General features: G+C 30.4%; 1 protein-coding gene across 1 annotated transcript; it reads left to right on the top strand.

The window, feature by feature from the left end:
* Positions 1-649: 649 nt before the first annotated feature.
* Positions 650-12,224, top strand: Smp_093210 (putative amiloride-sensitive sodium channel; the record flags this gene model as incomplete). The annotated part of the gene is made up of 3 exons (XM_018793526.1): positions 650-1,636; positions 8,040-8,621; positions 11,862-12,224. 3 exons carry the CDS (start codon positions 650-652, stop codon positions 12,222-12,224), a joined length of 1,932 nt encoding a protein of 643 aa, XP_018648029.1.
* Positions 12,225-12,650: the final 426 nt, after the last annotated feature.

Raw genomic sequence — 12,650 nt, 5'->3', positions numbered from 1 at the left:
ACAACAACCAGTGCTCCGATTCCAAATTCAGGTTCATAATAATTATCTGTTGCACTTTGCATATTGTAACCTTATCTAACAGTGAATATAACTCCAGTGAATAAGTTCTCAGTTGTTAATTGATATGTATTAGAAAGACAGAAACGTCCTACTTCTAAGTTAAATTGTACCATGTCAGTAAATCATCAGTTTATGTAGTTTAAAAGTTTGTATAAATTAGATGGGTAAATACATTATTTCAGTTATTTTCATAGATTTTTCAATTTAATAAATTGGTAAAATAAGCATAATCATTGTAATAACACAACGTTTCCTACTTCACTCTGATTTATTCTATTCAGTAGCTGCTAATTTGCATTATATATAATCACTTAAGCATATAATTCACCTTTAGTTTTAAAGTATATTTCCTAATTAATTAAATTCCATATAGGCTGAAATCTATTTATGTGACCTATTTTTACACTTTTTCAGAAGTATGTCCGTCTAAAAAGTGGAACGACGTATAAAGTTATTAATTTGTATCCATCCAAAAAAAGAATATTTAATAATACACTGAAACAATGTCCTGGACTAATATTAATTTCCTTTTACACAAGGATACTTTATTATGATTTGATGGATCTGAAAAAAATTGATTTCTACACAAATGGAAATTAATTTTGACAAATATGATGAAACTAAAGAAGTTGAATCACAATGTCAAGAAGAAAGACAACCAAATGTACTAAATGAATTAACCGATTTGACAAATATGAAATGTACACATTCATCCTCTCTAATTCAACCTCAATCTGTAAAAACAAATCATAAAAATATTAAAGCGCCTAAATCAAATTATAATAACCGAGTGAAAAATAAACATTTAGATCAATGTTCTAATAATGAATTGAATAAAACTTCAAATGAATTTACTTCTACATCATTGTCACCATTATCAAATGAATATAATCCATCTTTATTAACACAAATTAAACGTCAATTTAGACAATTTTGTGAAACAACTTCATTACGTGGTGTACCAAGAATTGTTAGTACTAAAGATTCAAAACGCCGATTTTTGTGGCTTATCTTTGTAATTTCATTTTTTATTGGTTGTATCACATGTTTAACATTTATTATTAATCAATATTTAGAATTTGATGTAATTCATCAACCAAAAAAACTTTATGATCAACCACGTCCATTTCCATCAGTGACATTATGTAATCTACGCCCATTTTCTACACGTGATATACGAAAACTAAAGAAAGCTGAAGTATTACCAGTAGATATGTATTTCGAAATGTTAAAACGTTTTATGATCAGTGTACCAGTGGAATATCGTCGTTATTTAACCATGCTATGGGATTTTTCTACCTATTTAGCTAATCTGCCAGATTTAGTCGATGCAAATAACTTAGGCCATACATTAGAAGATATAGTGAAACGTTGTTTTATTTTATACAAAACAGGTAGTGTAACAAGAGGTACAGCCTGTGAAAAATCAGGTTATTGGACTAAAACACAAGACCGTGTATTTCATAACTGTTACACGTATACAATTAATCCAAATAAAACAAACACAGCATTAAATATGGAACTTGTAGTTTATTTGGATAATTTAATTGAACAAACTGATTGTTTCGATTGTCAAGTAAGTAGTTTTCATTAATAAGTATTAGCTCAGTATAAAGTGTATAATTATCAACCATTTAACTTGTTTTATTGTGTTATACTATTAAGACACTTTTATAAGGTCACTTTCTCAATACTTTATTGCTAGTGACAATTTGTCGAAGTTATATATGGTGTTAATAAAAATACCGATCAGGTTATATAGAATTATCAGAAAGGAGATTTTTGAAGATTGTAGTGATTTGAATTAGTTGAATTCATGAGTCAATTTAAGCTAGACCACCACTGAAAACCTAGAAACACTGGACGGCCGTTTCTTCCAATTATGTGACTCTTCAGCGGTGCGCGGGATTCAAACCCAAGAGCTTTGGTCACGTGCGAGATTACTTAACCCATATACCTCTGAGCCGTCTAGTGCTTCCAGGTTTTCAATGATGGTGCAGCTCAGATTGACTACAGAATTAAACTATTAGAATTACTACAAACTTCACAAATCCCTTTTCTGATAATAATCATGTGCTCACAAGTGACTAGCCTCAAGATGGGTTTCTTGGAGTCCAAGTAAGAAGCCGTGCCCAGTGTAGTTTAATCCGTGTCGGGTGGAGACAGTTATCCCCCTCAGACAATGGATGAAGGACTGGATAAGACCATGAGTCGACTGAAGTTAGACATTAACACCGTTGGATGCCGGCTTTGTTGTCTGGAGGTTAGGCGTTCACGAGCGCAAAGGTCCTATGTTTGAGTTCCACGTGCGGGGTCGTGGGTGCACACTGATGAGGAGTACCATAATAGGACGAAACGGCCGTCCACTGCTTCTAGGTTTTAAGTGGTGGTCTAGCTTAAATTGACTCATGAATTCAACTATTAAAATCATAAAGAATTGCAATTATTTGACATTCAGAAAATGATCCGAAAAAAATACTCATTTAATTGGTCTTCATTTGAGAGATTATTAATTCAATTATTAGTTATGTAATTGTGCATACACTTTGTGTAGGTAGACAAACTTAATTTGTAGAATAGCTTTAATGGTAATTAATTTTATGACTTGAGTTTCAAAGGATTTCGACAGAATAATAAATGTCATTTTAATAAAACAAAAAGCAAATTCAACCTGAAAATTACTCATAACGTATAACGTCAGAGATAAAACATCACCTCATTACTTTCTAGTGGTTACTATTTGATTTGTGTTAGCTTTATTGCATAGAATAAAATAGGACTTCTACTCCTGTGACAACTTAATAGATAAGTAGACTGATGTGTAAATTTGTTGTAAATGAAACTTCCAAATTATCTAGTAATTTCGTACCAAAATTAATGCCCTAATGAGATTTATTAATTGCCGTTGACTGTTCGCAATTAGTTCCTCGTTTTTATAACGCATTAAAATGGAAACTATTTTCTTTTATTTGAGAACAAACTTTGAACACTAATGACTAGAAAAGTCAAGCTATACGGTTAGATCTATGATTAGTTCAATTCATTAATAACCTTCTTTAAATGACTTTTGAAAGCTTTTCCTGTTTAACTGATTACTTTCAAATATGTTAATTAATTAGTAAAATTATCTGTTTTCTGGATACTTCATGTTGAACCAACATTCTATGGAAGAATAAAAAATTAAGAATTCATCTTCTGTATCAGCATAAATTGAACTCATAAAGTTTAATTAGTAACCTTTCAAAATTAATGTTAATTTTTGATATACGCACCTTTACTGTGAAAATTGTTCCAAACTTAAATAACACACAAAACAAAGAATTCACAATCATTTAACAGGATTGAACAAGAATAGGTTTACTATTATTGCAAGATTCCCAAGTCAAAAGTGTTATTTTTACAATCATTGGTCATCTAGAGATATCCTATGAATTTGTTATATATATATATATATATATATATATATCTGTGGTATTTAAACAAACACAGTATTATAAAGCTGTATCCAAACGGTTGTTTTTAAGTTTTATTTATTCTACTGAATGATAACTAAAAGTAAATTATTTTGTCAGTAGATCTAGATTTAAGACCTTTATTTATTTAGTTAGGGTTAGTAGAGTTGTAATATACCGTAGACTCAAGTGATAAAAAAATGCTTTGATACCGTCTGTTTTGACGTCAAAACGATAAACAAACAAATGCTAATATATAAATCAAGCGGCGTTAATTTTGAAGTTATGTTTTGAAATCTTAGTGTTACTTACTTTGTAGCATCAACATAAACTCAATGTTTTTGTTTATCATTGTTCAAGAAAATTAATCGGAGAAAACATATATTTGTTTTATCTGCGTGGTTATTTATGACTTATAAAACCTTGGCAGTTAGTTACTTGTTACTTATTAGTTAAAGTAGAGGAAAGCACAGAAAATTTAAATTTCTCATATATATATATATAACTACATAACTAGCAATGCTATTGTGAAGTCGAGGTTCATACATTCTATAAAGTTGCCTTATAATATATGACTTACAGAATTCAAAAGATTCTTACTAACTCGATTTCCATCATCTGGATGATATCATGAATCCTGAGGCTATATTTCAGATCTTTATTTTTACGAAACTATATAACTAACAACACATTTTTATTTGATACAAAACTGGTTTATAACAAATTAGATTATTAAGATGCCATTTGAATATGGATACTGAAAATAGAAAATTTAATAACGTTTTATGTTGTCACTAGCAAGGACAGTTGCGAAAGTATATTTCTTTCAATGGGAGATTACTTTCCTGAATTTCAGTGTTCACGTCTAAAATAAAACTCAAACTGAATGCCGAAATCCTCATTTTAGATTCCTTGAAAATTAAGATTTAAAATATAATCAACTCTTAAGTCCAAAAAATATATCAAGGCATTCTTTCAAATAACCTATACGGTAATAAAACTGAGAAAAATTCAATAGTAATTATCAAATAACGGAACATTTATTTGGTGTTTTAATCAAAGTTGTTTCTAAGAATTCAGTCGAAAACTTAAGAATTAGACTATACATATAAGATCAATCTGAATAACTGTGAATTACGAAATCAACCACAATTAACTATTTAGTTTCATTACTGTATCTATAATTCGTTGATTATCCATGAAAAAAAGAAGAATAAAACCAGAACAAATTGACTAAATAGTAAGCAAGTGGTCACGCGCGAGACTGTTAGGTCCTAGGTTCGAATCTCGCGAGGCAAGATCGTGGATACGCACTGCTGAGGAGTCCCATACTGGGATGAAACGGCCATCCAGTACTTCCAGGTTTTCCATGGTGGTCTAGCTTCAATTGACTCATGATTTCAACCATATATAATTAGTAAATTGTTTACCAACTTCTCTCCCAAAAACAAATATGCTTAAAGTTTAATTTTTAATAAGAATTAAATATGAATAAATAGAAACATTTGAAAGAAAGAAGAAAAACTTAAGGGAAGAAACAAATATCATCATCAAAGATGACTACACAAAAATAATGAGTTTGTAATTTCCCGGTAGGATAATAATAATTTTTTTTCTCTCAATGTATTGAAACAACCACTTTCAAAAAAAGAAGCCATCTGTTTATTAGTGATAGATAGTTAAATATTTACAAAACGTTATAATTACTTTGCTCTTTTTAATTAGATGAGGTATGAATATTAAGTAGGAAAAGATATATATAACGGTTATATTAATATGTATATAATCTAAGCAAATGAAATAGTGTTATTGAGTTAAAAGATAACAAATAGATTTATATGAATTTTTCATGACTTAATATAATGTTTTCAATAAATTGCTTACATAATAAGGTCTAGACAATGAAAGTTCTCAATTAATTATTAATTAGAACGGGGTTTTGTGGAGATTTTAGGAATTTGGATTGGTTAAAGTTAGACATTAACACCGTTGGATGCCGGATCAGTGGTCTAGTGGTTAAACGCTCGCGCGTGAGACTGATAGGTCCTGGTTTCAAATCTAATGGGGCGGGATTGTGGATGTGCACTTCTAAGAAGTCCCACAATAGGACTAAACGACCGTCCAGTGCTTCCAGGTTTTCCTTGGTGGTTTAGCTTCAATTGACTCATGATTTCAAATATAGTTATTAATTGTCAAATGATATTATTCAATAGCCTCAAATATATTACAAAAGCTAATACATTTACAAAGATGAGATTATATACTTACTTTTTAAAGACCAACTTTGGAGACACATATAATTCATGAAAAAAAACTGTAAATATGTTAAAATGTTACACAATATTAATTAAACTGAACTTGATAAGAATGATTTGAAATCAACTGGGACCGATGTTTTGAAAACTTTGGATATATAAATGTGGTAATAACCAAGTAGATATTTGCTATAAAGACTCAGTTATATTCGATTAAACATCGAGTATATTGTAACAACTGATTGTCATTGGTGGTTCTTTCTTTTGTTGATGTAAATCAAATTATCGAGCAGTTTTATATTCTTTTGTAATGACTTCCTTTAATGGCTAAAATAATTTTATTGAAAGGATTAAATTAATTTTAGCGTCACAAAGTTATTGAAATTCATTGAAAAATCGCTAGCGCATCATAATTATTAACCTATATAACCATTCAGTAATAAATTTTACTTAAAAGCAAAACTTCTCAACAACTAACAGATTGTGAAGTAACTAAGATGATTGTTCTTGAAACCTAGTCCCTTAGTTCATAGAGGTAAGAATGATACATGTGACAAGAAAACCATTCTACGTCTTATTTATTATGATAACTGAAATAGATATAATACAGAATAAATCCAGTACTATGAAAATTTCTTCTTTTACTGTGTTTTAAAAATTTTGGAGATTTAATTGTGGATTTGTTATATACCAACCCCTCTACATTGAAAAACACATGTAATGACTTCTAAATGAACTGAGCCCACCCTATTACCGCTATTATTGCTGGATTCAGAAGTATTCCAGTACATTAACATCAATTTGTATTTAATAGATTTTTTTATACTTTCAAATAGTTTCCAGTATTATTTCACTAATTCACTTTTAATACAATCAGTTTTTATGAATTAAAACAAACTCAGATTTATTTTAATTAACTTACTATATTGTACTTTATTCAATGTATGTTACGTTTCGTTGAAAAAATAGAACCTAATCAACAAAATTACATCCTTCGTTTATCATGATCTAATAAATTCAACCTGTAATTCATTTTAATTACCATTTTCAATTACTAATGTATAACTATCAATGTATAATAGCAAATTCATAGACTTAGTTATATCAAATTGTTTTGATGACTAAGGAATGATAATACTTGGACTAGAGGCGAACAAAAGCTTCTTCCTAAATCAATTTGCAATTATTATAAGTAACTTTTATAATTTGCATCAATTTATTGGTTTCATAGTTGTCAATAACAGTTTCAAAAGTATCCAGATTATAATAATAAAACATAACTGTAGACAGTTATTGCGGTATGTTTTAGGTTAATATATTCCAGCAAAGGGAGTTTTATTCATTTTACTTAATCTTAAAACTGTTGCTACCATTTCCAAAGAGCAGTAACACATAACTTACTGATCTAAGAAATAAAAGCCTACAAACTTTATACTGTCCAGAATACTGTCAATGATTTCTTTCTTGTGAATATTATAAATGACTGGATAATAGCTTGAATTTAATTAGAGTAGCTAACAAATCACTGATCATCTGAATGGAAAGAACAATTGTTTCATTATGATTAAATGAATGGCCAAGAACAAACAGAAGATCTGAAAAAGAGGCCTCAGATCTGGTAAATAGCATACAGGTACACTTCTACTGACTCCTAATTTAATTTTCATACTCTAAAATTACAGTTTAATCCCTTGATAACATGCAAATTATCAAATGTCATTGACAAAAACTTATTGGATTTCGGACTAGAATTTATTTTACAGTTATGGTCGAATCGGACTGTTCATTGATCACTTTCAATGAGTCAAAATGTTTTAATTTCTGTCGTGTTTCAAACAAACTAGTTGCTGTTGTTTCAAAATTCATTTTTTAAATCCAAAATTATGTTGTTACTTTGAAAGCAAGTCGTTCATGAAGACCAGTTAAGAAGAACTGCCTATATGGAGTGACAACTGCTGAAGGACAGTCAAACTTTATACACAGCTAATATATTCCAAATGAAAATTTGGTTTAACAAGTGAACAAAGAGAATTGTGACTATCATAATGAATACATATAGAAAAGATGGCTTTCAGATCTTCGAATCCGTTGTAAACTACTCATCTTTTTATTCAAAGGTTATGTATTAGACACGACACAAATGTTCATAACCAGAACTAAGTTACTTCCGACTGTTTGCCAGATTTCAATATTGATTACAAATATTGATTACCAAGGAGAACTATTTTTTAATAAAAACAGTGTAAATTTTTCTTTTCCCCTTAAACACTAGGAAAGAGTCATGGCAAGTCAGTTAACTGGTGCAAGACTGCTTTTACATCCTGGTGCTTCGTATCCTCGTGTAGCTGAAGAAGGTGTAAATTTAATGCCAGGAACTATGACTGATATACGATTTACGGTATATGAATGGTCTATGATGGAACCACCTCATGGTAGATGCAGTAAAAATACACCACAGTTTATATCATTTAATAATGTTAACTATACTTTTAGTGAAGAAGCATGTCATGCACATATGGTGCAAGAAAAGGTCGCTTCAAATTGTCAGTGTTTAACACAACATTTACCAATTCCAACACATTTACTTGGAAAAGATTTAAGAAAATGTCAAGCATTCAAACTTCCAGCAACTTATCAAATGTTAGATAATTTTAATGAATCCAAACAGTTATATTTTAATAATGAAGCAGTTTCCACTTACGCTCGATTTGCAGAATGTGCAGAAAAAACTGGAACAGCCATGGATAGTTATCAAATAGGCTGTAGGCCAGCCTGTGTTCGATACACATACAAACCTAGTATAACAGCTGCTCAATGGCCAACCAAAACATTTCTAACATGGTTTGTTACGAAAGTAAGTTTCAGATAGTCAGTACATCAAGCTTATTGTTATCATTTAGTAGTATATAATCAAAAATGTTTCTTTCGTTCCATAACAAACCTGTTAGTTTAATATATCTTAACTTCAATTACTACTGTCAATAAAAATGTTCTGTTAGTAAATGTTACCTACTGATTTACCACCTATAATTAAAGATACATATACAGTTTTAATTCATTAAACCTATACCAAAACCGATCATTCAATGGTAAAAAATTGTGTAGTGCTTCCGTTTACGTGTAAAATAACTCACATGCGTGCAAAGTAGCAACAGAAGAAAACCCTAGCATTTAAAGTCAAGGAAAACTCAAATGCGTCTTTGGTTACATAAATTAACATTTTTTGCCCACAATCTTATTTTCTTTAACAATAATATCTGGGAACGGCAGTAATTCAATCAACATAGATACTGTCGTTAGATTATAGACTATCGACGATAACCCCATGCAGCTGAAATTAAAATATTTCTCTTCTTATGTATACTTTGACTGGCAGTTGTCTTCATATAACATTTATGTCAATTTGGTTTTTTTCTTAGTTATATGTGTTGCAGTACTTATGAAATAATTAGATTTTATCATAATTATCAAGACTTATAAATAAGTATCACCTCTGATTTCTGGTAGATCAGATAATTCACAAAATCGATATTATCAGTATAAGCATATGGAGATTATTGAATTTCACTGAAATCATGAACCGATCAACATTGGGCCACCATTATGAACCTGAAAGCACTGGACGGCCGTTTCGTCTTCGCATGGGACCCCTCAGCAATGCTAACAGACCACCTCTTATTCTGGAATCGAGCTTAGGACTTTCTGTCTCGCTAGCGAATGCTAAAACTCCAGACCACTGGACCGGCATGCAAAGATGTCAGTGTTTAACAACAGTCAATCTACGATATTATGCGACCATCTTCTATTGTCTTCGGTAAGTATCTGCCTCACAACGGACTCCGATGGTCATGGCTTCTCACTAGAACTCCTGGAAATACAAATTGAAGCCATTCATTAGTGAGAACATGATTATTATTACAGAATCGGGGATTGTGGAGATTGTAGTAATTTAATACTTGAATTCATGAGTCAATTTAAGCTAGACCACCACTGAAAACCTAGGAGCAGTGGACGGCCATTTCGTCCACGTATAGGAGTCCTCAGCAGTGCGCATCCACGATCCCACATGTGTGATTTAAACCGAGGACCTTTGGTCTCGCTCAAGAACGCTTAAACTGTAGATCTGCAGGCCTAAACTCCTGGGTTCGAGTCTAGTGTGTGGAATCGTGGATGCGCGCTGCTGAAGATTCTCATGCTAGGACGAAAAGGCCGTCCGATGCTCCTAGGTTTTCAGTGGTAGTCTGGCTTGAATCGACTCATGAATTCACATAATAACTCAAATAGTTTAAAGTTTAAGTTTTTCAGCAAATTGGATGTCTTTGAAAATATCTTAATTATTTATGTGGTAAAGCAAACGATTTTTTGAGCAGCATTCAGATATTGTAAATAAGAAATCCATTGAGTAGATCATACAACTTATATATATATATTTCATGAGGAAACGTGAATATAGAATAACCGGTGTAAAGCAATAATGAATTTTCTCTTACTCGGTTATCTAATATTAATGATAATAATCAGAATTATGCAATGTCTACAGAATGTATATAACTAATGATGAAATGTTAAGCTAATAGGCTAAGAATGATACATATTTTGGACGAGATAAGCTTTGCTTTGCTGACAACGAATTATAATATTAAAGAAGAATTAGCAAAACGATACCGAAAACCATCAAATGGTAAAAATAAATCAAAGGTCAAAAGAAAGGATAAAATTTTCCAGGTAGAAACACTTTTAAATTATAGAGTTGAGATCATGAGTCAATTGAAGCTAAACCACCAAGGAAAACCTGGAAGCACTGTACGGCCGTTTCGTCCTATTATGGAACTCCTCAGCAGTGCGCATCCACGATCCCGCCTTGCGAGATTCGAACCCAGGACCTACCAGTCTCGCGCCAGAGCTCTGAGCCTTCATCCAACTTTTAATTTAATTAATTGTGAAGCAAGCATTACGAATTATAAATAAATCTTTCGATTTTCTAGAGCTAAATACTGTCATTTCTATTTTTAAGGGAAAATTAAAATGTCTTGGAAAACCTTACAGGGAATAATATAGGTTATGTGTACGATCAACTTAATATTACTAAAGAAAATACTTTTACAGTTATCTGTGAACTTAGTTTAAACATTCAAAAGAAGAAAAAAATCCATATTTGCAGTACCATATAATTAGTAATTTTCATGTTTTAAGAATTACAGTTTTAATGATTTTTTGAACGCAATTTCTGGTCGTCGAAACAAAAGAACGTGACGCCAACCGATAGATGATATCCAATGATACGAGGTATGTCTGAGTGATGACTATTCAAGAAGACAAATTATTGACTAACCCCTCCATCCTCAATGATTTGAAGTCAAAGATAAGTGCATTAACCGAAAGAATAGGTATTTTTACGCATTAAACTGATATACGTATGCACAGAATAATAACACAAAAAGTGACGCGATCAATCTATATGCGCAGTTGAAGGAAATCAATTTACAGGTCTTTTACTCTTCAAACAATTAAAACTAGATTGTTCGATCCAATTATCCGTCGTCATATCATCGTTCATTACAAAAATAATATTAGGAAATCGTAAAATAACTGAGATTAACTGAATAAATACTACTCAAGGAAATCATTTTATTCTTAAGTTGTATTAACTGCTTACATATTGATAAAAACCTTCTTAATGAATCACTGTTAGAGAGCAAAACGATAAATCACTTGTTAAAACAAGCATTACATTTCATCCTTACTTATATACATTCTGTAGACATTGCATAATTCTGATTATTATCATTAATATTAGATAACTGAGTAAGAGAAAATTCATTATAACCTTACTCTGGTTATTCTATATTCACGTTTCCTCATGAAACAACAATATATAATGTACTGATGTACTGATGTACGATATGTTCAACATCAATTAAACCCATAAAACAGATAACTGTACATTACCGTTGACCAAGGATTGCTTTTTAACTAACATGTTACTCTACCTATATCACATTTATTGCTTCAGTTTATTCTAACTAAAATTTATTAAATTTTTGTTTTTTAGTTTATAAAAGAAATGGAATTATCCGGTTATTCACGTTTAAAGTCAACAAATAATGAAACATTAAGTATATTTAATGAACGTATGGAAGAAATTCGTAAACCATTACAACCATATGAAATAATTGCTAATTTGACTAAAGAAGGTCGTTTACAAGAAGCAATAAAAATGCTTATGCAAACACAAATATTTGAACAAAATTTTTTATCTATTATAATATCACGACCAAATTTTGATTTAGAACGTGTTGAAGAAAAAGCTGTTGTCTCATTAACTTCATTATTTAGTCAAATTGGTGGTTTATTAAGTATATGGATTGGATTAACATTTGTATGTATTGTTGAATTAGTTGAATTAGGACTAAATGTAGCTGATGCTGTAATTCATTATAAAAAATTAAAATCATAAACTTACTACCAATATTATTCTTATTGTTTATTAATTTTTAATTATTCAATTCGATTATTTCAATATTCAATTTATAAGAATACCAACAATACAATAAAACAATGTCTTTCTTTTAGGGGGAAGATAATGTGAATAGATGATGAATAATTAACTTTTAAAAAATATATATATTTGTTATTTTGAATTAGCTTTTTAAAACAACTTTAAGTGATTTATTTTGATTATAATAGACAAGATATTATTGTACAATTTATGAATATAAACAAAACTTGATAATGTAATGATGATGATGATGTAAGAAATGATTGAACCCAGATTCCTATAAATTAAGACGGATGAAGAATAAACTGACTTTCCTTTTTGATTTTTTATTCACTAGTTTTTGTTTGTTTGTTTAACGTTTTTTTGCCAATGATATCAAAATAG

This window comes from Schistosoma mansoni, chromosome 1 (genome assembly GCF_000237925.1).
Source record: "Schistosoma mansoni strain Puerto Rico chromosome 1, complete genome".
Lineage (NCBI taxonomy): Eukaryota > Metazoa > Platyhelminthes > Trematoda > Strigeidida > Schistosomatidae > Schistosoma > Schistosoma mansoni.
This window is presented reverse-complemented; position numbering and strand designations above follow the sequence as displayed.